This window comes from Centruroides vittatus, unplaced genomic scaffold, assembly GCF_030686945.1.
Source record: "Centruroides vittatus isolate TY-2023 unplaced genomic scaffold, ASM3068694v2 contig_273, whole genome shotgun sequence".
NCBI lineage: Eukaryota > Metazoa > Arthropoda > Arachnida > Scorpiones > Buthidae > Centruroides > Centruroides vittatus.
The window spans coordinates 1375126-1403038 of NW_027121739.1; the positions used below are offsets into that span (position 1 = coordinate 1375126).

The 27913-nt window shown below is 26.7% G+C and overlaps 1 protein-coding gene across 4 annotated transcripts in view; it reads right to left on the reverse strand.

Annotated features, from left to right (window-relative positions):
* Positions 1-27913, reverse strand: part of LOC136971877 (transducin-like enhancer protein 4) — a 133446-nt gene that overhangs the window by 15729 nt on the left and 89804 nt on the right. For all 4 annotated transcript variants that reach the window (XM_067266394.1, XM_067266393.1, XM_067266397.1 and 1 more), the window contains exons 2-3: positions 12140-12240; positions 3273-3336 (exon numbers count right to left, since the gene is read on the reverse strand). In XM_067266394.1, coding sequence (XP_067122495.1) covers positions 3273-3336; positions 12140-12240 — 165 coding nt within the window. The remainder of the gene's footprint in view (positions 1-3272; positions 3337-12139; positions 12241-27913) is intronic.

Genomic DNA, 27913 nt, shown 5'->3' on the forward strand with positions numbered 1-27913 from the left:
GCATATATATAGATACAATTATCAAGAATATTTGACAGGAGTTTATGTATTCGTGTTTCACAAACTGGTAACTTGGCAATATCTGAAAACAAATTTTAATTTGTCAGTAAATGCATTTATCATTCATTGATATGAGAGATTGATTCCGATATCGAATTATCTATATATTTATATACGAATGACAGTGACAAAGCCAACGTTATCCAAACTAATATGAAGAAAAGTGAAAATGTAAGGATTTTTTGTACTTTCCCCCTTCATTAGCATAAATTTTGGCATCATTGTTGAGTGGCACAGCTCACATATGTGTAGAAAAAGTTAATTAAAACATGCTATTATTTTTTTATGGGTTGGCTATTTAAAAAAACGATTTCAACCTGTAAATTTCATTTAATTTTTCTAATAAGATAAAAAAATTTAAAATTTTTTTCAAACTTAATTAATTTATTGAAAAAAGTAATAATCCATTAACATCCAATTTTTTTCCTTTCATTTTTACTTCCTTAAAAAAAAAAACAAAAAAAGAATTAGGTACAAATGTGTACACGAACATTGACGAATTCTTTATCGTGCAGAATTATACAAATTTACTGTTAGACTATTGATCAAATTTTAGAAAATCTTAACGTTTCCATGAATGTTAACTAATTCTAAAAGCATTAGATGACAAGTTTAAAATGTTCGCAAGAGTAAGCAATATCTTTGTGCAATTATTTCGGATTACGCAATCTTGAATTTCCAAAGATACAGCCCGGAGGCGGCATCTTAATATCCATAAAACGGATGCGGTAGAAATGGCAAATGTAAATTTACGAATGATTTCGACTTATTCTTAATTATACAATAACTGGAATTAAAGCAAAAATCAAATTCTTATGGAATTGAAGATTCTTAATTATAGTATTTACTTTACTGGTTTAAAAAAAAAAAAAAAAATGGAAATAAAACTGTGTACAAATGCGTGCAAAACTCTCTACATTTTTCGGAATAAATTAGAGCGATTCGCAACTTATTATGCACTTTAAACACAATAATGTTGGTCTCTCGATATAAAATTATCTTCGAAGATGACAGACAGCAAAGTGGAAGTGACACGAAAAAACTTTCTATATCACGTTTTCCTCATTAGTTTACTAATTTTTTGATAGGAGGCATTAAAATTGACAAAATTTGTCATTTTCCCGTTACATGGTAATTACATCACAATGCTTTTTTTTCCCCTCTGTTATCAAACATTATTTTAAACACTTTTAATTATGCATGCTGACTTTTATTGTTTACGTACTGTATATAAAATAAAGTAGAGGAATACCGCTGATGTATTCTAACCGGGAAAACGGCGTATCTATATATAGATCAAACTAATGCTAATGTTTCCATATTTTGCATGATATATCTTCAAAGTTGTCTCTAAACAGAATTTTATTCAGATAGTCTAAACAGAAAAGTTGAAAAGAGAATTTCTAAGCACATACAAACACAAGCAACTGCGTGCATTTACTCTAAGAGTAGAAGTAAATTAATACGCCGATTATCACGTAGTGTAAACGAATGATTCGCCGATGTGGCAAGCCTCAATGGAGGAAGCACTCGCAAATCTAACAGATGATAATTAACGGCTAAATTCATTGAGAAAACCTCATTTTGGCCATTAAAGAAGATGGCCTAAACAACCACTGGCACCAGAGATGCACAAAAGATAAAACTTGTGTTTTCTTTTGTCGAAAACTTTCAACTTTATAATTATACCCTTTCGAAAATTTAATTGGAAAAACCTGTTTGTAGATTTTCAAAATCAAGAGAAAAAAATATATTCACGTGTTAACAAACAGCTGCACTATCAAGTGTGATTAATAGATTTGTTCATTCTTTTTTTTTCTTTCTTTCCTTTCCATTTACTTCCCCCTCTTGTAAAAATAGACAAATTTATTATTTTAACTCTATGCACATTTATTCTCTTTTATTGTATAAATGAAATATTTAATTAATTTTTTTAGTTAATTAAGAAGAAAGGAGAAAAAAATTTCTACAAATTTAAAGGGGGAAAAAACTATAATCTAATTACAACTTCCCCCTCTTCATCCCGCTATAACTTAAAATAAATTCTATTAAATTTTCAAAATTTAAACATTTACAGATTTACGTTTCCCCCTTAATGCTAATAAATATTTTCTGTTCTGCAGTTTTTTAATAAATTACACACAAAAATAGATTCTTTTTTTGTCTATGTAAGAGTCATACCAGGTAAGGTAATCTAACAGATAAAAATTTTTTTGTTTTTCTCCATTATTTTCTAGTAAAAACTTGCCAAATTAGCATAATATGCACAATATAAACACTTATGAATGATTTCAAACTTTAACCTACACTGGAAATTATAAGAAAATCACACTTTGTGGAGTGAAAATCTTGAAACTTCAACCTTTTTGAGCTTTTCATCTTCAGAGCAAAAATCCCTTAATTTACTTAAAACATGTTTTATAACACATTCAAAAGTGCTTTATTTTTGAAATCCAAGCAGTTTTGAAAATATTTAATTTAATCAAAATGTCCTTTTTTCTTTTAGTTTGTGTTTTTTGTTTCGCTTTCTAGAACAGTTTAAGTTCTGAAGATGAGCCTAGCAAAGCTTAAAACTTCTTTGATTTTAAAGACTGAAAGAAAATTATGTTTCATCACAGTAAAATTCAAGATTTTCATTCCAAATAGCAGAATTTTCTTATAATTTTTGAAAAACTAAGACCTTATTTACTTCCTCAAAGTTTTTTCCCCTCTTTAACCGCATGTAATTTAACATATTCTAATGTATCGACTACAACTATTGATTTAAGTGAAAATGACCGATCCAAAACTGGATAATTTATACAGTTTATAGATTACATAAATCACATTAGATCATATTTACATAGATAAACAAGAGAATGACAATACAACACACGACAAACTTTAGATCTTGCACCCTTCAACAATAAAACAACATTACCAATGGATAATAATGCCACTATAAATTACATTCGGCTGCATAAATAAGCAATTACTTTTGTATAAATAAAAGAACATTCTCTCCAACCAACTTATTATTGGGAGTAGAAATATAGATTTATGTACGGCAAGCTCATGTTTCCATTAATGATATTTAAACCTGCATTTATTAATGTATGATGAACTCGGGCTTTACTATTGAATTTTACAATGATTTTAGCTTTTATTGTGATTTAATTCACATTTAAATACAAAGAAAATGAATTTAAATTTAAGGAAAGTTTCAAGCTTACCATAACATAATGCCTCTGCATTTCAGTCTTCTCGCTGGCAAGCTTCTCACATTCTAATTTCAAGCTGAAACAATATAAAATTTTTAAAATAATAATCCAGCTTAAATATATATAAATTTCAAAATCTTTTATTGTATATTTATAAGATAAACTCTAAGTTAAAGAAGAAACATAACACTTTTAAAACCAAAGATGTAAACTTGTAGACTTGGCAAATTAATCACATTCCGACAATTATTAATTGCTACCATGCAGTAATTAATTTGTAGCCAGAGAGCTCGGGAGGATAAACAAAACCTACCGACCACTTTACACAAATGAACAAAGTCATTCCGAAGAATCTAACTGAATTACTTACATAATAAAAATGCAATTGGGAGAATGAAGATCTTTAGAATATGAACTGAATAGTTAAAAATTACTTCTTTATATCATCATTAATAGGACAAGATTATTGGACTGTCAGAGTAAACACACTTTTCACTGGAGAAGAACACATAAATGAGACCAGTTAGTATTATGACATAAATAGTCAGATACTGTTTATTCTATGACTCAATACTCATTCATCATTGAAATCAAGTTAGGTTTAATAATATTTTATATTACTATGATTCCACACTTGTCTACATTCATTTTTATGACGATAATTCCTTCTCAATGCCATTCAAACTTTGCGGGAATGGTAAGAGAATCATTTGTTGACCATCCTACATTTGTGTTATGTAATGAATGCCTTTTTTCACAATATTTATACAATTTGTAATTTTGTATATATTAAGTTGTTTCTAGTTTCTTACTCATTATATTAACCAAATTCTATCTATAACTAATGAAAGAGTCGTATCAAAGCCACAGTTTGTTTAATTCATATCAAAATGGCTTGAGGATGAGAAAAACCCCAAATATGTTTATCTGTTATGTAATAAATGTCTTTAAAAAAGACTACTTTGGACTTTTATATTAATAAAGAGTCAAAAGACAGTTCAGTTTATGCAACAAATATATGTTAAACAGAGTGTTTTAATTAATTAAGAGTAAAATACTTGTAGAATTGATGTTTGAAATTTATGATTAAAAGACATCTTTAACCAAAAAAATACTCTTTTTATCATCATCATCATATTTAAACTTCTTATTAATTTAATTTAAATATATGAAATATCTCTTTTGAATACATTTTATATAGAATATATGAAGACAATAAATTATTGAATTTATGTGAAATTTTTCATCATAGAGCCTCTCCAAATGAAGAAAAACATACAAATTACATAATTTGCATAATTTTTATCACATGTAAAAATGAATAGCTTGATTCCTTTATCAGGCTATTAAGGATAAATAAAGGAACCTGGCCATTTTGACATTTGAAGTAATTATCTGCTTAGTTGTATTTATTGCGTAAATTTTTATCATATTATAAACACACTTAGCAATTTAAAAACACACCAAATATTAAATTTGACATTACAGACGATCCAAATATGTAAATGTTTACATAAAACATATTTAACAAAGGAAAAGAAATGCAATATAACAACAACAAATGTATCACTAGTCAAAACATACAAAAGGATAGAAAGAATTATGTTACAAATACAAACAAATATGAGTCATTCTGGGTTAACTGGCATTTGTAATATTTACAAAAACATTCTCATCAAGTGGAATCATTCTGTCTAGTTTCTCTTGTTTTTGGTTATATATAAAGTTTACAAGCCGAGGTATTTATTATTATTATTATTTCCCGAAATATTTGCATACTTCATTTAACTTATTGTTGGTATCATTAATCAAAATTAAAAGTACTTACTACACTTTGATATTGATTATTTGATGGTGGCATTACTAAAAGGTTGTTAATCTTGATTATGATACACAAGTTATGTAAATGACAAGAAATGTGCTGTAAATTGTATACAGATTCTGATGTCATTTGACTCTAATAAAGAGCAGCAGGAAGTTCTGTTTGACAGTAACTTATTACACAAATGACAGTTACGTTATCAATAGAGCAATGCCTAAATTATTAAATATATTTCTCACGGTAGACATTCTTTCATTCAAATTCCCGTCTAGAACTTAAATAGTGACATTCCTGTTATTATAAAATGTCAATTTTTAATAAATTAAATAATATAATATGGCATGGAAACTTGATAACCTTCTGTTACAATCTAAAAATCCTCACATAATGATTATTGTATTAAAAAAATAATTGATAACTGAATGCAGATGTTTCATGTTAAAATGTTGCATGATGACATCCATTTTCAAAGACAAAATCCACAATAAAACTGTGTCAAAATCTGGATGGACTATTATTTACCAAATGATTTGGATCTATTAATTTTAACAACATATATTTGGTTTGTTAAGGATAAGTTACATCAAAATGTTTTAAGTAAAATATATAACATATATGCAGCAGCCACAAAAATTGTCTTGTGCATAAAATCCTATAAAAATATGCATTTTTTAAGTATCATTTTATTACAGACCTAAAAAAACACTGTAAAAATTGCATCATCCATGACATCACAGGCATGAAAACACTTTTTGTTGGCTGACAAAGTCTACTGCAGAAATGTTTCTAGCAGTTTTCTATTGATACAAAAACTTGTGTGAAGATAGTCACTTTTATAAACAAGATTTTCAACAGTTAACACAGCATAAAAAGTTTGTAATTGTTACCTTGAACGCTAAAGGTTTATCCTCTTGCACAGAGATTGCATTTTATTATCAATCAACAATTGTGCAGTTGTTACAAAGGAAACTTGAACATGGTAACATTGAAAGAAAAGTTGAATCAGGAGATAAGCATACAAGTACCCCATTCCAGGATAGAATGCTAAAGTGTCCTAGCCTTTGAGAATGTACTGCTAGTTCTAATTAAGTTGAAAGAGCAGACAGGCATAAAGTGAGTGCACAAACTGTGCAACTTAGGTTTAAAAACCTACCAATCACATAATAAGTCATTACAGACAAGTAAAATGTGTAGACAGTGGACTTATCTGAGCTAAACAACACACTGACATGTGGAATTCTGTTATGTTTTTGGATGAATCCAAATGAATCTTTCACAGATCTGGTGGCAAACCCTACATTAGGAATTGAAAAGACAAGGCATATAATAGGGATTACTTCAAGCAGACAGTAGTTTCCATTGCTAAAGCAAATAAAGAAAGAAATTCTTTCTTTAAGCAGTTTAACAATGAACACAAAAGAAGTGTTTCATCATGAATGATGTGAAGAGAAAGAAAAGAGGTTTTTTTCTGCAGAAGAACCTGCTGATCTTTCGAAGTTCAAGAATGTAAAATCAAATAGAAATGAGATGTGAACCTACATTTGTATCAAACCAATTAAGGAACAGAAAAAAAACTCATCAAAGGAAGAAATCAAGAACAGAGACAAATGAAATTGAGATGATCCCAGAGTTTCAGGCCCAAAAAGAGGAAGAAATCTACACAGTAATGTTTCCAATGAGTCAAATAAAGTGGAAATGCATATAAAGTAAAACTACTGTATCTTCTTGAAAACCTTTGAACTGGTGCTATATGCTCAAAGTTCGTATGCGTAAAGTAAAACTGTTGGCAGATTACACTTTATAAGTGGATCAGTAAATATAGAATGTTACAAAAAAAAAATCTTATCTGCCAAGCTAATTCTAATTCTAATAATCAAGAAATGATTTTGTTACAAAATCCTGAATATTTCCAAACAACTTTGCACCATGCCAAATAATGTGTCCTTTGTCTACACGTTGTTAGCATTATTGTCACTTAAACTGATACACAAATTGAGGTTTAAGTAAAAAAATTCCTACAAGAGATTAGATGGCCAAGTAATATTCCTGATCTCAACCCTATTAAGAATTGCTGGCATATTATGGGCTTGAAAATTACAGAAAAGACCTGAAAATAAACAACTGCAGTCATGCATTAGAAGAGTTTGGTATTACTAGCTTTGTATATAATATTTAAAGAAATTTGTCCACTCTCTGCTAGTGCTACAAATCTTTTATTTTTTATTTGTATATTTAATTTTATTTCAATGTGAAGGTAATATAATATACCATAGTGTAACATAGTAAAGCAATAAGATGCATTGACAATAGTGCTTAAGTATCTGGTGTTGAAATGACATGTTAACAGTTAATGGACAGCACCAGATAGTGAGTATGGACAAAACAATAAGATCCCAGTTAAATTAGTGACCACCTGAGATGTGCAGTTGCTTGATATACAATATGGTGAACATCTGGAGTTACTTTATTAAAACTTTACTATTTTTATAAGTGATAAAGTTATGATGAAAAAAAGATTGCAATTTGTCTCAAATGGAAACTTCTTAAGTGGGTAAAATATTGTCGATGAGACTGATATTTTGGAATTTCTTACATGGAAAAACTTGTTATGTGTAAAATTTTAGCACACATCTTATGGTGTAAATGCTAGGACTGGAAAATTTGGACTACTTATGCAGGAAAAACCTTTCATGTGGGAACTTCTTAAACAGTTCTACTATATATATAGCTAAGCCATACATTCACACACTTCAGGGTTCTCCATAATTTAAGTTTACTAAATCACTTTCTGACACTAATTTTAAATCTATAGAAGTTTATTAATGTATCCCTTTTCTAAATTAAATAATTATTTCCATGAGAAAATTATTATTCAATTATATTTTAGAACTACTAATTATGGAATATTTTACACAATGCACTACATAAGGAATAAATTTTGTAATTTAAGTACAATGTTAATACTTTGTATTGTCTATTTCTCATCAGAAAAATGAAAGAAACTGCATATTTATATTAATAAATTATCTTTCAAGTATTCATTTATAGAATATAAGATTTAATTATCTGATATTAAGAATAAATGCAATTAATGTTAATTAACTAATGAAGAAAGAAATGATGGCTCAATCCAAACAATAAAATACACTATTTTCAGAGCAGATGTGCATTTTTTTTATATACCTATACAAACAGATGCACTAAATGTACTTTCTAACTAAACAATCTTCTTGTTTTTCTAACTTATCATCATTCATTTTTGATTATCAACTTTCTCATTCATTTCTTCTTTAACAGCTTCAAATAGTGTGCCGTCAATAGCCATACAAATCTGAATGTTGTTTAGATGAACTGACAAATAGAGTGTAGAACACAATAGAGCAAACTAAGGTGTTAACCAAGAAATGACAAACAATAATTGTCCAAACAGCACAGATGGTTAATGCAGTCTTTATAAAAAAAAAAAAAGACAACACTACAATTCTCAACAGGAATTTATTTTTTTGTTCTATCATCTCGTTGTTGCCATGATAATAATAATAATAAATATTTTCATCATAAATCATAAATGTAAAAGTAGCATTATGCAAACATGTAAGAAAATCCTTTAATTTTCATCTTTACATTCTTTATCTGACATCATTTTGCAAAGAAAGTGCCTGTTGCATCATTAATACCTAATTCTTTTTAGCTTTTTCTTTCTTACAAATTCACTTAAATTAAAGTACACCTGATAAAATTCCAAACTTAAATTAATAATCTGATTGACGTATACAAATTACTTTAAAAAATTACACTAAACATTAAAGAAAATACACCAAAATGACAATTCATTAGTTAATAATCTTTTTCTTTCCCCTGTAAATGCTATCTGTTTATACTTGTTAATTCGGTGTTTAGTAACAAATCAAATTATAGATAATATGTATTTATCAATCATTAATTGGCAATAATTGAAGAGATCGTCACCTAGAAATTAAATCGAGCTATATTCAAGTTATCATCTCTAAATAATAGTTTTTCTTAATGCAGTCCCAACTAATTTTTTTCTACACCTTATGCTTTCATTAGTATTGTTCATCAATTGTTTCAATTATGTATCATATACTATCTTTTTCTTTTTTGAATAGTAAAAAAAAAAAAGATAATAACAATGCTTTCATTCACAAAAAAGTTACTATTATTTAAAAACTTAAATCTACAGAATGATAAAGCATAATTCTATTTTTATATTTCAATGCTACTGTTCTTTGTTTCCTTATCTGTCATGAATGTATGTAACTATACAATAGTCTACATCAGATATAATCCTTATATACTCTTTCCTACACTCTTCTTGCTCAGATACTGAAATTATCATCAAAACAAAAGAAACTTTTTCTTAAATCCGTAGTAAAAGCCTTCATAATCCTACCTTAATTTTGGCAAACTTCATTTTTCGTCCCTTTGCAATGTACTGAATTTTTTAAAACTCATTCCTTTTGTACATTATCAATGGTGCACATCATTTACATCAATTTAAAGATAAAAAGTTGCCAGAAAAAAGTCATTTCATTGTCTTTGAAAGCAAAACAATGCATAGTCTATACACCTAAGTTTATATGAACTCAACATAAGCTTTTCGAATGTAACATATTTAAAAAATAAATGCGCAGAGATTGTAAAGTTCGCTCTCATCCTTTCCACTCGGCATTTCTCTTACAGTCTTTTTTCATATTCTTATTTGAGTGCTTCGTTTCAAGCTAAAACTTTTAAAATCATCGATTATACAGGAATCGCCTTAAAGTTTTATATACATTGAAAGACATTTCAAATGATTTCAAGTTCAAAAACTAGTTACCTACTTGCAATAAAATCTTAAAATATTTCTAATATATTATCAAAAATGAAATATACTTTACTTGATTTTAATACAAGCTTCAAAAGAATTTAAAACAAGACTCGAAAGCATCCACATCTATAAGAGATTTAAACTCAGTTTGTATAAAATTTTTATTGGCTGATTAAATTTATATTATGTCACTACTTTCCTAATCTTATTTTTTTCATGTTGACTGTAACCAGTTTCACTTAAGGGCATACTCTACATTATTTTTGTTGATTTATATACTGCAAATTTTACATTAATGCACATTAGGAGAACCAAACATTAATATTTTTCTTTTTTCTCATAAGATCTTCAAGAAGAAGAAGAAAATTTCTGCTCGGAAATTAAAATATAGGACTTTGTATCAAAGTAAAATGTTACGCATCAGTTTTCACACAATCTAATGCAGCAAATAGTAATAATTATCAAACGAAACAGTTTTCTTCTTGTATTTTCAACAATGGGAAAATGTGATTATTCCTAAGCTGACAATTATATAACAATGTTGTTCTTAGTACTTAAGATATAATTGATATGGTACAATTATGTCCTTCTACTGAAGAAGAAGAGTAATGCATATCAGATAGTCCAAAGCAAAGTCTCCACTGTAGTATCAAGATTTCTTTGTGACTCCATAACTCTTACATACAGTCCTGCATGCAGATATATTGCTTAAAGGCATTACAAGATGAAATACAAACTAAATATATAAGCCTTAGAAAGTGGTCATAAACAGTCACCCTCTAATGAAAACTATGTAAAGATAATAGAGAGGAATGAAACACCAGAGCTTCAATAAATTCTGGTACATTAACTTGTCACATAAGCAACTGATTGATAGACATTTGTTTGTAAGATTATGGCACGCAACTACAAAGTTATAATATTCCTAAATGTTTAAATTATTGAATAATTTTATTGTTATATTTGCATATAACTGCAGAATTAGTTGAAATTATAGGACTGATTTTGAAAATAAAATCCAATTTAAATCATGATTTAGACCATATTCTGTGGTAACAGCCCTAAAGAAGAGGCAACTAGTTGACAAACTATCTGAAACTAATTTAGACCATCTTCTATGTAAGGTAGTCCTTACTTTTGGACAAATAGTTGATCATTGTTAACTACTTTATCTGTAACAAAAACCATGGACTAGAATTGAATAAAAGCAAGTCTGAAGTTCAGCTTCAATCAGCCTATCAAAGATTCTTACTGTAAACATGATCATTAATAAAGTTTTTATAAAACTTTATTCTTCTTAATAATTAAACACACTTAGAAAATACAAATAACAGACTAAAAGCATTAAATTCTTTAAGAATATTTATTGTTAAAAACCATTCCAGTTTAAATGTAGTCTTAGAAGAACTAATTTATAGTCTTAACAACAAAAAGAAGCTTTACTTGGTAGTTAATGGTTAATGGTTTTGTAAATATAAAGTAACAAAAGTAGATTAAAAACCTAAGCACACAACTAATATTATAAATATACTCGAGAATGTTTCCGAAGGACGACTGATGCAACAGATAATGTAGAAAATGCATTAGACATAAATTATCTACAATACAAGACTTGTTGTGAAAACAAATATATGCTGGGCAAACAAAAATGTTTTTATATCTTATACAAATTATCATATTTTTATCGTTACATTAAAGATTGAGATAAGAAGCCAGAAGATAGCAGTACAACAGGCAATTTTAGGCAGACAAACTAAATTGCTAATTGTCAAACTCTAGATTAATGGCTTAACCAATCAACTTTTTAGAAATTTTGTCACATTGCATCTGTTAACAATATTCTGGATCAATAAAAACAATAGAGTTACTTTCAATAAGGCTATGACTGCTAAATAGGCTAATTGCTCCTACACAAATATGTAAAAATGAGCAACATACTAAATAAGTTTTCAGTAAAAACAATGTATCTATTTGAGAAATAGTTACCTAAAAACAGATAAAATCTTAAGATGTGTAAATAAATAATATGTTAGATCTCTACACATAGATGGATTTTTATAACTATATGTTATTAAATGCCAAGCAAATAATAGTTTCTTTCTCATCTATTTATGCCAAATGAACAATGGATGCAGCGAAGTATAACGTCTTAAAAGAAAAGAAAATATATTCTAAACCACCCTTCTAAATTATCTAAGCATTAAACTTTCGAATTAATATACACACCTATGATACTGAGCTTGTAGGAAACTGAATTCTTCTTTAATCCTATCACATGATTCAGTAACTGTGAATTTAAAAGGCTGTCCAGGTTGAGGTGGTGGACCCTGAAAAGACAAATATATAGATTTTTATCATTTAAAATACTTTCTATCATGGAGAAAAATATAAATAGATTTCACACAATTGTTTAAACTCTTTTTATTGTCATAAAATAAACTATTTTTGACAGGCAAATATTAGAAAAAATAATTACATTTATTAAAAATAAAATTGCACAGTTTTAACAAACATTACTTTTTAATCAATTAATTTCAGTGTAAGTTTACTGAATTAAATAAAAATTAAGAAAATAAAAAATTTATTTTTAATACCATTAAAACTGAAACATAATTAAGAATATCAAGTTAAAACCGAAATGTTAGTTCATCCTTTATGGGGGAGGAAAAGGCAATTAAATATTATATTCAGTACATCAGTCTCTTAATTAACTATTAAAACAACATCTGGTATCTATTAAAACTGAACAAATCTTGTTTAAATTATAAATAAATAATGTTCTATAAACATAAGTAATAACCAAACAGCAAGCAACATAATAAAATTACATTAATTAAATTCGAAACATTATAATCGACAAATTGATAATTTATACTGCCTAAAACACTATCTAAATGAATGTATTGTGTGTCGGAAATGCTATACCCGCAGCTCCAGAAGTCGACGATAAACTTCAATTGTGTATCTACTTCTAAATTATTCAACATAGTAATAAATAGAAGTTATACTCAAGATTTTAAAAAAATAATAATTATTTAATAAATTAAATTATAATTATTTTTTTATCCAAGAGTTTCTTACATTTATTTTTTCTTTCATAAAGACATAAAAAAATATTTTATGTATTTAATTTTTAATAGGGTCTACTGTTTGAACAGTGTGCTTTGTAGATACTATGGTTTGTTGTCATTATGTTTAGTTGAAATTATTATTATTATTTTTTATCAAAAAACTGAATTTTTTAAATGTAACTATTACAAAAGTTATATACATAGTTATATACAAATTATATGAAAAAAGTTGCATTATACAAGATCATTACATAAGCTATGAAATATATTTACAGATAAATTAATTAATATATGAAAATTTAAGCTTAGAAAATGAACTGTGTAGTCAATATTTAGAAGAAATATTTAGTCTAGAAGGCAAAATGACTAAGATAATAAAGTTGTTATCTTATAACTTTGAGGGACGAATTCCTCAGTTACGAGTATCAAGTCCCGATTGGATCTTCCAAAATTTTCATAAGTGATTTGATGCACTGATCCTACAAAAGTTAAGTGCTCCACTGTGAGTCTGTCCAAACCCATAATTAATAGAAAAAAAGGCCATCGTAATGTCCACAGAGTGATCCAAAGAAAAAATCAAATTCACATACTACCACTATTTTACACACAGTAAATTACAGATATTAAAAAACATTTAGCATCATCTAAGCTATTCTTAATTCAAAACAGTTCATTTTAATCAAACCATCGTGTGTGGCAGGTGAAACTTCTTGATATTAAATTCTAAAAACTGCATTACAAAATTTAATAATATTCATATTTAACTCTGTATCAAATAAATTTTATTTAACTAAAAATTATTATGAATACGCAATTCAGAATCCATTGTTAATTCTGTTTGTAGAGCCACATTCGTGTACAATCTAATTTGGATAACATTACAAACACTTTCACAAATATTCAACTGGTTTTGACTGAAGAAAACTCCCTTGGTGACCTAAAATACTAACTTATAAAAATTATTATTATTATTTAGCAATTATTTTTGATTTTTGCTACATTTTCCATGCATTTTATACTTTCAAATCGAATTAAATTATTTTTCAGTAATTGCAGAGAACAGTTTATTAAAGAAATAAATAAGAAATCATTGAACATACTTCTTACATCCAGCCAATTGCATGAAAATGCCTAACAATTATAATTAAAAAGCAATAAAAAATTCATATTTTTCCTACTTAAAGTTCTTTATTAAACGAAAATAAATATTTAATTAAATTAATCCAAGAATTTTCCTGTCAGACATTAAAAGTAATGATTTTTAATTATAATTTCGCTTAATTATTTAGATGATTCTCTGCTTTCATTTGTCATTGTCTTTGTATCGAAACAAGAAACACTATTAAATAATATTCATTAAAACAAACTACTAACATATGAATAAATTTTATTAGCAATACTTTAAAGATTGTCAATTATTGTGCATTCTACTAAACTTAGTCATGTGTATGACAGCATTCTTTTCCAATATATCATTACTAACTATCAACACACACACTGAATTTTTCAAAACATTAAATGTAAACTTTGTTCTCAGACTAAACTATTTTATGTTTTATTTTCTGATTGTATTGACATATTAAAATCTTTATTTATTTTTCTTTTTATTCAAATATTTTCAAGTTTAATAACAATAATTCAATTCATTCTTTATTCCTTTTATTTTATTGAAACTTTTTTAAAAAAAAATACGATAATTTCTTTAAGGAAATGTCATTTTGTAAAATTTTGTTTGTCATAGTATTGTTTAAAATTTTTTATTTATAGAGGAAACATCTTGTCAAGCATTACTCGTTTAAATTGTTACTGTGCTTCCTGTTCTTGTTTGGTTAAGGATTTGCATGCTTGAAAATCTCACATACTCCTTCCACATTTTTAAAATTGCAAACTTAACCCACACTGTTGTAATCATCTCTTGCCATTCAACAATTTAAACTGCGTAACAATCAACAACATATTTGGGAAAACAATTAACAGCATTTATAAATTATACAACAAAAAGTTTCACAAAGATTAACATCTTCAAAGAAAAATTAAAGTTTAAAACACTGTTTAAATTTTATTACTTGTTTTCCAAATTATAGCATGCAAGTAATAAATAAATTTTTTCCCTTAACGTTCCATTTATTTTTCATATTTTTGTAATGTCCCGTTTATTGCCTGTTGGATAAGTGTCGACTTTTTTACAGGATACCTAATAGGAAATCATACAATAAATGGAATACAAGGATAAAACAATTACCAAATTACATTAATAGACTATAAAAATTAACAAATGGATGTTAAGTAGCTGTTAAATGAACTCGAGAGTTGTTAATTATATCCAGTGACTTAAGCAAATTTTGTACGTAAATATTCGAATTTACCAAATATAATGGTTTCGAAATTATATACTGAATCGTTTCAGCCATATAAGCTCCCTTTATAAATTTAATTTGTATGCAATAAAATGGATAACAAAGAATATACATTATAAAAAAGCACATTAAATAGTGATTATTGCATTTTTTTAACTATAAAACTGCAAATGCTTACTTTAAATTATCACACTTTTCAATTAAAAATTTTTAACTAAATACTTCATAATTAACAAGTAAAATGAACTTAAATAGAAAAAATTTTTTAAATTACTGTTTTTCAAGTGTTAAAAGTTAATTTAAAAGAAAAAAATATCTTCCAGGAGAATTCTATCTTATTTCTTTTTACTCTAAATTAACTTTAAATTACTGTTTACAAGTATCAGAAGCTATCATTATATATATATATCTATATATCATATGCTGATAAAAATAACTTTCATTCAAGATTTAAATGAATTATAAGTTGTGTATTATAAGCTATATATAAACCAAAGATAAAAAGTTGTTTAAATTAAGAGTACCGATTTTAAAATACAAAAGTGTTTTCAGACATTAGTAAAGAGCAAGTTCGGCAACGCACATGAACAGGTTTTCTTAATTTGAGTTCCAAATTCCAAAACATATAATACACGATTAACCCCATTATCAAACGGATTTAAGTTTTTCCCCTCTAGATCTTATTGAGTAACATTTATAACTGCTAACAAAGTGAAATTCTAGTAAAACTCCAGGAATTCTTAAATGAATTGCATTACTTGACAGATTACAACCAGTAATAACATAAAAATTAAAATCCAATTTAAACAATTATGCCATGGAACCTAGCATATGCAGTGCTAGAGATCAACAACTTTCCAGATTTTGATTTCAAAGCTTTTAGTACATATAAACAAATGTAAATTCTAAAATTAGAAACATTCAAATGCTACTTCTTTTCTATCTCAAGAATGTTAAGTGCTAGAGTAACAACAAACTTGATCTTTTGAACATTTTGAGGACTGAACGTGCTGCCGTATTTAAAAAAAAAAAATTATTAATGTTTATTAATTTAATTGATCAAATTTCTATTATTGTATATTACAGGATTATTCTGTTATTTGAATATGCATTTCAATTATATTCAATGGCTTATTTCTATATACAAAAGAAGTTTCAACATGACAAATGTATTCAAGATTTCAGAATTCTGAAGGAAAAGAAACACAAATTTCTGAAACACAACAATTAATAGGAAGTTCATTTTTAAACTTTAATTTTAAATATGTTTTAACTTTAAAACAACTACAAGACAAGTGGTACAGACATCAATCTGTCCCTCAGAGAGTAAGTTCAAGCCCGGGAAAGATATTCATCAGAATTTTTCATTGACGGTTTGATCCGGATAGGTTGAACCATATTCTTATTACCCGACCATGTTATTGTGGTTCTGACCAAATCCGTGATAAACACGAAAACATGTCCTTTCAATGCCTCAGGAGAGAAAGTATTTTTTCTTAAATTAATTGTTTAAAAATTTAAACAGCTAACAAATTCTTTATCACTTTAGAAACTAATTTTTAATTATTCAAACAAACAAAACTACAAACGTAAAAAAAAACTATTGTTCTTCTATTTTCTTACAAAACATTTAACCAAGAAAAATTTCAAAACAAATCCTATTTTGCTCTTATTAACATTTTCAATTTCATAAAACTGCAATAATCCTTTAAATAATTTGCAGAATTCTAGTAATCTGAAAGAACTGTGTGTAAACTCTGCTAGAGAGCTTTATCTTGAACTACCAAAGCAGGAAACCTTTCTTTAGAATATAAATGAATAAAACATCATTTTGCAATAAAATTCAACTACATTTTTTTATTTCATACACATTTATGGCTAAATTATATTGTTAAGACGTTTAAATTTTATTGCAGTTAATACTTACATATATCATTCTATACATCTTCGACTGTTTATTGAACATTCCTTGATTTAAATATATGCTTGGGTGTAAAATTAATGTTAAATAATTTTGTATTCTTCATTACTTTTCTCTATTGTAAATAGCTTCACATGGAACAAGGAGTCAATGTATTGATTTCGTTGTTTAAAATACCAGCATCAATTATTTTATATATCAAATTACTTTTGTTAGAATAAATACAACAGCAGAAGATGCTCAACACACTAAAATAGAGTTTTTCTTCACCGTGAAACAACTATTTTGCATAAAATATGCTTACTCATTCAACCTGTTTACTCATTTTGAACAAAAGAATCATGTAAACAAAGCAAACTGTTGACTTTCTACAAATTAATGAGTGGGAGGGGAAAATATCCTACAGTTCTATAGCAACTTATAAAATATATATATATATATAAATTTATTTTAAACAATTCACTAACCAAATAATAATAATGTTTTATTAATTATATATTATTGGTATTATTATTATTATTATTATTATTATTATTATTATTAATTCTAAAGTATCTGAAAGTTATTTAAAGCTTTAAACAAATCATAGCTTATAAATGCAATGAAAAAGAACAAATGTTACAAAACATCATGAATATTAATGAATTTGTAAAAATTAATAAGTTGTGATAATTGAATGAAAGATTTATTCAATTTTTTGAAGTAACAGTAAACAGTTGAGTTGCTATTAAGCAAACAAACATGTAGATATTGAAAGAAAACTTGCTTATTTGTTATCCTACTATGGCAGTTAGTTTCCTTGATGGTGCAGTGTGTTAAATATGCAATAATTTTACAACTAGATGTTATAAATTCATCATAATATGAATAAGTTGTATGAATTTAATTATAAGTTTTCAACAACTGTCATGATTGAAGTCTTAGTAAAAAATATGTATTACAAGTAATTAAGAGGGTGTGAATACACACTTTCTATATTTGAATGCATCTGCTATAAATATCTATTTATGTATACAGTATATAAATTTAAATGTAATGTATTACATATATCTACAAACAGACATTTCCACTTTAATTTAATCTGAAGATCTATATATGAAACATTATAGTGAAATCCATGCTCACTTATACTTATTAATGCAGAAAAGATCTCATATATTTTATACATTTACAATTTTTATGGTTTAAAAAATTCCATAACAAAGTAATTAGATTTCAAATAGAAAATACAACAAGCTTACATACAAAACATATCTGAACATTTACCAAACTCGTGCAGAATATTTTAAGATTCTACGGAAAAACGGGTAAAATGCTATTCCAGATGACATTGTCATATTTCATTCTCATGAACTATGAATTGTCAGTTATTTGATAAAGTCATTCATCAAAATGTAATTATTCATCTATGAAAGTTATTTTTATTAACAAGTCTAGCCAAAAACTACTCTTCTATAAAATCTTTTGTTTATTTTTAAACTAATTTTTATGTAGAATATTAAAATTTATTAAATATCCTCATTTCTATTGTATATGATGTAAATTAAACTTGAAGATTCATGTCTCAATTTAAAACTGATGAAGTAAGGGCACTTTCTGTGAAACCTTAGATGAGTGTTCAACTAAGTTCTTATTCACAATTAAGGATTAAACATCAAATTTAGATGTTAACCAATAAGAATTCATATATCCAGAGTAAAATTGTTAATTGGCCAATTTCTGATTCACTGTCTTAATTCTTGGTTTTTGAATAGGGATATATGAGCATGAACTACTTACAACTAACTACAAACAAGCAATTATAAGTATTAATATAAGTTTGGTCTCTTTCTTCCATCTCCCCCTATTTATCTTTCAGTCTCTTTTCCTTTATATAGCAATTTTCTCTAATAGAATGGTCAGCAGATTCAGTTAATAAGTCAGAAGAAAGTTCAAACAACAAATTTGGACATATTAAAAAACTTGCTTATTCATACTTATCAGGCATTTAAACTTGTTCTTTGCTTCACAATAATATTGTTAAAATTCAAAGAAAAGATGAAACAATTTCTCTTTCAAACTGGGTATTTTTTAAAAGAATCATTATGCAGTTTGATTGTCAACAATCAGTAAAAAACAAATAATATTTTAAAGTGCATTTGTTACATAAAGTTGGTTGATTCAAAAAGTTTATATATGTATTTATTGTATTTTGAGATTAATAAATTGCAGTTATGAACTCCAACAGATGGTCACTTATCAAACAGTCAAATTATCAACAACTGTTTACAGATCATTTACAATGTATAAACATAGGAAGTTCATTTCTCTTTTGAACTAAATGTTTTTTTAGATACAGTTATTATTATAAATGATATAAAACTTTAATTTAAATTATATAAAATTTGACTTTCTTATGCCATATATAATGATTAAAATTAACAAAGAGAAACTTATGAACTTCGTTAAGTTCTAAAATACATATTCTAAACTACAGATCTTTAATTTTGCATATAACCAAATCTGATTCAATCCAGGTCCAGAAGACCAGCAGCACCATGTTTTCCAGGAGTAGAGGAGCATCCAAAAATTTGTCTTTTGCATCAAAAACAAGTCATATAAATTAAATGAATAAAGTTTCTTTTGTTTAGTGGTAAGCAATTTGATTTTGTTTTATTAAGTTTACTCTTATGTTTTTATGGTTCTCGTAGAGAAGTTAGATTCTATTTCATCTCTTATAATGTAAGCACACACTTGAATGAATAGATAGAGAGAGAAAAAACTTAATCTGAATTATAAGTTATGGGTGTACACACAGGCAGATGGGCCAATAAAGAAAATGGGTTGCATGGGATGAAATCTGTCTTGCATTCTTGAGGAGGCAAATTTCTGCCTGTCTGCCTTGAACTGGCAAGGTCACTAACCAGATACCTAGCTGTCAAAACCACTTGGCACTCCACTTATTAATAGAAATCACCTTTTTTTTTTTTTTTTTAGAGAACTATTGTCATTTGTGCTCATTTCTCTTGCCATGGCAGATGCAACTTTAATCTCTCTGGTGCAAAACTACAAAGAATTATGTAATTTACAGCTAATATATTATACCTAAACATTTCATGGAAAAGTCTTCAACAAAATAAAAATTCAGTAGATTTTTACGGTACAGGCTTCTCACACTATCTGAAAGTAGTGTGTTCCAAGAAATCTTTTATAAGCAAAAATGGCAAAAAGCAAAGAAGCAATAGTTTATACAGTAGACCCTCCTATAACATTGTAGATATGTTCCGTGTTATATGAATTCCGTGTTGTACGAGTCAGTTAAATACATGAGCCAATCACAGCCCGGCATGTGTGAAGTTTAGGGGCTACGGCTGTTTGAAAGGTTTTCTTCCATAAAATTAATCGACTCTAGACTAATTTGACTCAACATTTCCAAATCACATATAATTTTTTGGGAATAATCCATATAAACTATGCTATAAACAAAAAATTGTAGGATTACTTACCGAGTGTGCACCGTTTGACGACGCAATTGCTTAAGCTTGTTTTCGTCGCAGAGCAGCTCATTGAATTGTGGACACGTGTTTTCTGATAAGTTATTTTTCTGTGAAAAATTTGCTGAACTTTGGAGACATCATTAATGTAAATATAATTTTTGGCCGTTAAATAATAAATGGTTTTTAGTAGGTCCAGTGCTCGTTTAAACTCAACGGTTTGTACAATATTTACTATTGGTCCAGATTCGACCAATCCTCTTGCAACGAGTCGGCGACGATGTTTGTTATACGAGTCTCTTTTAGTGTGTTATATGAACACGATCACAATTTTTTCACTGTGTTATACGAATCCGTGTTATATGAACCTGTGTTATAGGGGGGTCTACTGTATAGAAAATTTTTTGAGCATTTTCAGACCCAGAATTAACTTATCAAATCATGCCAAATGTGATATAAGGACTTTTTGTACGTTAGGACACATTTTGCTAATGGATACACAAAATAGTACTGATGCTCATAGACAGTTCAGAAGTATGACAGCTTAATGCTGAGAATTTTTCAGTTACTTCTTTCAAAAGTTTCAGTTACTTTTCTGCATTCTTTTGTTTTTTAAGTTCGTTTTAACTGATGATGGCTGTTTAAAACAGTCGAAAACGTTATTATTAAATGTTTTTTATTGCTGGAAATTTAAGGTTTTTGTTTTTTAATAGTTTATTTTCCAGTAGCTAGTTTACTTATTGTTACTTCTTTCTAAACTACAAGACTTTCTCTGAACATTTAAATATTTAATATACTGTAACAATAAAAAAAATAATCATATCAGATAAATAACTTTTAAATACACAAGTTTTGATATTTAGATTATAATTATCTGATATTAACACAAATTGTTCCACTAATATAACCTATTATGCTAATAAGTTTCCCTTATTTTTGTTACTCTATGAAAATATTTTATGCTTTTAATGTAAATAAGATTGTTAATATTAAACTCACAACTTTTGTATTATATAAACTTTGGTAAATGAGAAAATTCATATAAAATTTATAAGGTGCATATAACAATTTAAATATAAATGAATGTGTAGAGAGAGTAGTGACCCTAGAAAAATGCACTGTGTACATCTTCAAATGCTTAGACTCACTTTAAGATCCAGCAAATAGATAAAATTATTTATTTTGTATGACACTTGATAGATACAATTAGGATAATTAAATATATTTAAATAAAAATTTTCTAAATCCTTACAGAAATTTGCTTTCTCTTGAATAATATAATTGTCAAAGTTACAAAATAAATTAACTTAACGTGTATTAAAATCTTACTATTGAAAATACCAACCTTTCATCTACTTAACAATAGCACAAAGATTTTTGTTAGTGACAAACAAACAAAGATTTGTTTAGCCATCACTTTATTTTAAAATAATGTTTCACTCAACCATTTGAATAATTCCACTGTCCTAATTTTACAATGAGGATGTTTAGCTACGACTTTCCTCATGACTATCATCTAAAGACATTATGTCAAACACATGATCACTTCAATGATCTTACATCTGTACTTCAACATATTTCAACGAGAATGAGACATTGATTGCATATGAATCTGGCATCTTCAATTTAGTATCAAAAGGAAGGAAACTTGATAAACATTATCATTTGATAAAACAAAATCGGAGCAATAACATTTGTAGATAGGTAACGAAGTGTTTAAGCATTATTACTCTTAACAATTCTGGGAAATCTTTCACGTAACACATGACAAATTTCAAATGTGCCATAATATAATGAGCTATTGTGAGCGCTTTGGCTGCATAAAAACAATAATTTTGTTCTGAATTTGTAAAATTAATATTTAAGAGCACATTAAATCCTAAATATAGAAATTGCTAGTTTAAGTTGAACTGCTATTAATAAATAATCAAATTTCCAAGATAATAAAATTAAATAATTGAAGTTGAAAATATCAAATAAATGATTATGCGTGTTTAAAAAAATTAAGGTCTGCAGAGTGTATGATTTATATAATGAAATCACAGTTTAATACAGATTCCAGAAAGACATGCCACTCTAAAAATAGCTAATTTGTTCCACAAGATTAAATTAAGTTTTTATCAAATTTAATTCCAAAATTGTACTTTCTATAACAATTATTCATGTGCAAATTCATCTAGCAAGTCAAATTTGATAATAATACTAATAATAATAATAGTGTTGCATAGTGAATTAGTAAACTAAATTATACTTTGATCTATAAATTTACAGATAAATCAAGTTGTTTATTTGTATATAAGAGCTAATATTAAGCTGTAGGCTGCATGATCACTATGAGAAAAATTTGTTTGAGAAAATCAACCTATGGCTTTTTGATATATTATGATAGTAACATTTGTTGTGTTTCTTGTTGTTATATTATAGTCTTACATTTTGTACATTAAGAAAAAAATAATATGGACCTATACAAATAAATGAATTGTGGTACCTTTTCCTAAGGTTCTTATCCTATTTTATCTATCTATAAGTACATAAAACAGTTAAAAACTCAGGTCAGATTCTTTGTGTTCATAAAAGTTTTCTAAGTTTATAATTTTAAATTACAGTCAAACCTCAGTTTACGAACTTAATTCGTTCCTAAAAGTTGTTCGGAAACCGAACAGATTTTCCCATAAGAAACAATATAAAATGAATTAATCCATTCTCAACTACCAAAAAAAAAAAAAAAAAAAAAAAAACCTTCTCTTTTTTAAAAGAATCTTTTTGGCAGCATTTTATGCATAAAATGCCTACAAATGCAATACAATATTATTATATATAATATAATATTATCTATATCCATTATATATATATATATTAAAAGTAAAATGTTTCATCACTGTCAACCAAAACAAAAACACTTTAGAAAAAGTGCTATGAATACAGACTCCACTCTGTCTGCATGAAATATAACCAAATCAATCAAGACAGACAACAAGTACTTTATCCACACTTTCTGAAATATTATGTTTCAATTGCTTTGATTTAAATTTTAATTTTCATTTCAGTTTTGGTGTAAAATCCAGAGTTTTAATTATTATTTTATATTTTTAATTTTAATTATCTGGCTACCTAGTATTCATAAATATTATATTAAACATTAATATTATAATAAATAAAATATTAATAAATTTTTGTTATTAATTTGAATCAAGAACCTTTAAATACAAATTATTGGATATCATTTATATCGTATGAATGTCAATTAATGCAGTATTTATTAATTAATTTGATTTAAATTGAATTGTGACATACCAAAAACCAGAATTAGTATCTTAGCCACATGTGCATCAAAATCTAATTTGAATAACAACAACATCGATAGTTCATGTTGTGACATCTAATGACATGAGGCAAATTTCGATGCCACTACTGAATTGGTAGTCCTGCCACTGATTGGTTGGGCCATAGACTTTAACATAGGAAGTATAGGAAGCCAACCATTAGAAGCTGGCTCTATGATGTAACTTGTTTGGAAACCGAGTTATCATACATAAATCAGAGAAAATATGGCATTCAAAATTTTGTTCATAAACAATGACATTGGTAACCCAGAAAAAAATGATCATCATTTACAGCTATTTAAATTGACTTATCACAGGCTTCCTAATTCAACTTTCTTTTACTATTACTATAATGATTATGTAAATATAGTACAGTGGTATAAAAAGTATGTATGGTACTATAAACCATACAACTCAAAAAAAAAAAAAAAAAACTGTAAATAAAGTGTCTTACATTATTGACATACATCTGACAAGTTTCATTACACAGAAGTATTTCAAAACAAAGACACACCAAGTTGTACTTAATTCAGATTTCATAAGATTTATACAATAATATTGATGCCACGCAACTGTACACTGTGAGAGTTTTTGCATTACCATTCTATGAAAACAATAGGGTTGCGTTCATGAACAGGATTTTTACAAGGGTGGTTTTTTAAAGAGAAAAATTAATAAGCTTATGAAAAATAATGTTTTTCAATATTGGTATATAAAGTAATATAATACAGTATAGCCTACTGTGTAATTTTAATTTTTTTGTAATTCTTCCAAAATGAGATGGGTTAAATGGGTTAAACACCAAGCTCCCACGTGCACAGACTTGAATGGTCAGTAGCCAAAGAACTTGAAGGTTTAGAACTAGTATGCAGCTTAAGTTGAGCAATACACTTAACTGTTGTGTTATATCAATCAGATGCTTGCACTAAGGATAACATCAACATAATGTTAAATGAAGAACCTAAAGCCACAAGCTCATCTACGAAAAGAAACTAGTCCTAGAAAGATGTTACTACCTTTACTTTTAATATTAACAAATTTAATTATGTATTTCATAAATTATTATCTAATTAATGAATTTAAAATCAGCAATTTCACTAAAAATAATTTTAACAGTCTACAAATATTTATAAAATTTTGCTACATCATTACTACTATTTTTATAGATGTAATAAAATACATAATAAAAAGTTGAAGCTGAAAATCTGATACAATAGAACAGACAAATCTTAACTATATTTATTCTCTTTTCCATTCACACAGTTTACTTATCTCTGACATAACATATAATTCAGTGAAACCATTAAACTTCATCTTCAACGTTAATAATTTGTATTTTAATAAGGAAATTGAAGTCGTTTACTTCAAGTTCTGATCTCTAAATTCATTAAAGAAAGATGAAGAACTGTACACATATTATAATGTTGTTTAGTCAAATAAATGGATATTTAAAAAGAATTATACAGCTAGAATGCTCAAAGAATTATTTTAAAGCATAAATTTATTATTTCGATAATAGAAAAACCTATTTAAAAATTTATACAGGAAGTTACGCAACTAATCCTTTCAATATAAAAATGAAAAAATAGACAATTACATATTTTTACATTAATACTATTGATTGACCAAAAGATAGTTTGACATACATTAAGTCTGTAGATCAATAAATATATATATTTTTTTAATAATTTAATATCATATAAATTATTCATATACTATAGAAAACAAACTATCACATATATCATTCTGCTCATAACTATCATTGTTAAAATTTATTTATGTCCTTTATATTATTATAATAGTTTTGCATTTAAAAACTGCACAGTTTGAATCCATTATATTTTTCCATTCTTTATATAAAAATTTTCAATTTTAAGAATAAATAATGCATCAGAATGATAACAAATAAACATTGCAGTTCTATTAAAACTTTCTTATTTTGTACAAATTTAAAATACAAATTGCCTTAAAAAATTTTACATTTAGATTTCTTGGGAAATCACATCAGTTGGATTACGGTTCTAAATGGCCACAATCTAAAAACTGTACGTAAACCTCAGAGTCGTAACTACTTGACTTTATGCATGAGGCAGGAATATAAAACTAGTTCCGAATAACGGTTATTTTGTTAAAGAAACTAAGTGCGGAAATTATAATATGAAAGAATTGTGTAAAAGTATCATTTTTTTAATAACTACAAGTTGGCAATCTACAGATACCTAATATTTAACAACTTTTTTCTATGCTGTTTGGTTTAATATACTCAAAGCAAATGCATTCCAAAATTGTTCTTATTTCAAAACAGACTGAACATTACAGAGGATAATTTAAATTAGCTGCATTTCCCAAAGATTATATAATGTTATTAATATTTGTTATGATAAAGAGGGTTGCCAACTGAAGAAAAAATCACGGAAACTCCAATCAAAAGCAAAATAAAAGCAAACATCAAACAAAACTGTAACCAAGGACGACTATGAATTAGTCATTTATTCTTTGCAAAAATGTTAGAATTTTTGGTCCACACTTGTTTAAATAATTTGTAAGTAGCAAATTTCATGTATTTATCAAACGATTCTTTTATGCTCTCTTATTTCTAAGCATTTATTATAGCTGATATTATTTTTAAATTATTAAAAATTCCTACTGTTAATATATTAATGTGTTAAGTATCAACTCACAGAATGTTATGTGATAGAATATTAATTATTCATATTGCAAGACAGACAAAATATTCAGAAAATAATTTGTCTGGAAAATAAAAAACTGCAGTTTGAATGGTAACATTGTTGAGATAAATTCATACAATCCATATTATATATGTAAATTAAATTATCACTTAATAGAATTCCTATCATTCCAATTTTTTTCCCTTTGTTTCAAGAGTTCATTGTCTAAATATCCAATATCTAGAATATCAAATAACAGGTTCAATCAAATGACATACAAAAACCTGCATTATGAAGTACTATATCATTTTTCACTCTGTTTATTATTTTATGCAGTAAACAATTTAAATTAACAATAAAAATTAACCAAGGACATTTTTAACTACTCAGGATCACTCATTAACAAATACAATTTCTGTGATATATTTTTTTAAAATTATGATAAGAAAGACTAGAAAAGAAAAGTAAAAAATAAAAGCACATAGTTAAAATAATAATAAATTGAATTTTAACACACACAAGCATTTTAGACCACAGATATTCGATTGTATTCAGTGCATGATAGAAGGAAATGATCCGCAAATGATAATTTTCACAGAAAGCTAAGCAATCAGTTCACCAAAAACATTTAGAGACATACCATTATAAACACAATTGCTTTTGAAACTTAATGGCATTTCTGCCAGATTTTTAAAGCCAACTAAATTTGATTTTAATTTTTTCTTGTGTCTAGTGAAGGATTTCATTAGTATCTTAATGAATTTGGATTTAAAACAATTATAATTAATTGTTTATGCAAGCTGATTACTGAATATTACAAGTAAATCTTCATTTATCAGTCTAGTAAACTTTTGGCAACTTTCCTGAAAGATACAACAGATAAAGGCAATTATAACTTCAAACAATAATGATAAAAGCTAACAATAAAATAAAAATATGTTAATTATTATCAAATATTTATTTCTTTTTGATTTGAAACTGAAGTGAAACTTATTGCAAAGCTAAACACTTTAAAATATCCTTAATAGAATCTGATAAGCATGTTCTTAAATATAAAATTCTGGTATAATTTATATAATTATTTTTATGAATCTTGTCAGAAACCTGTTTCATTACTTAGTTTTGATTTTTTTCCATTATAAAAATAAATTAAATTCTTAAAACCTGTAGAACCTACACCTAAGTC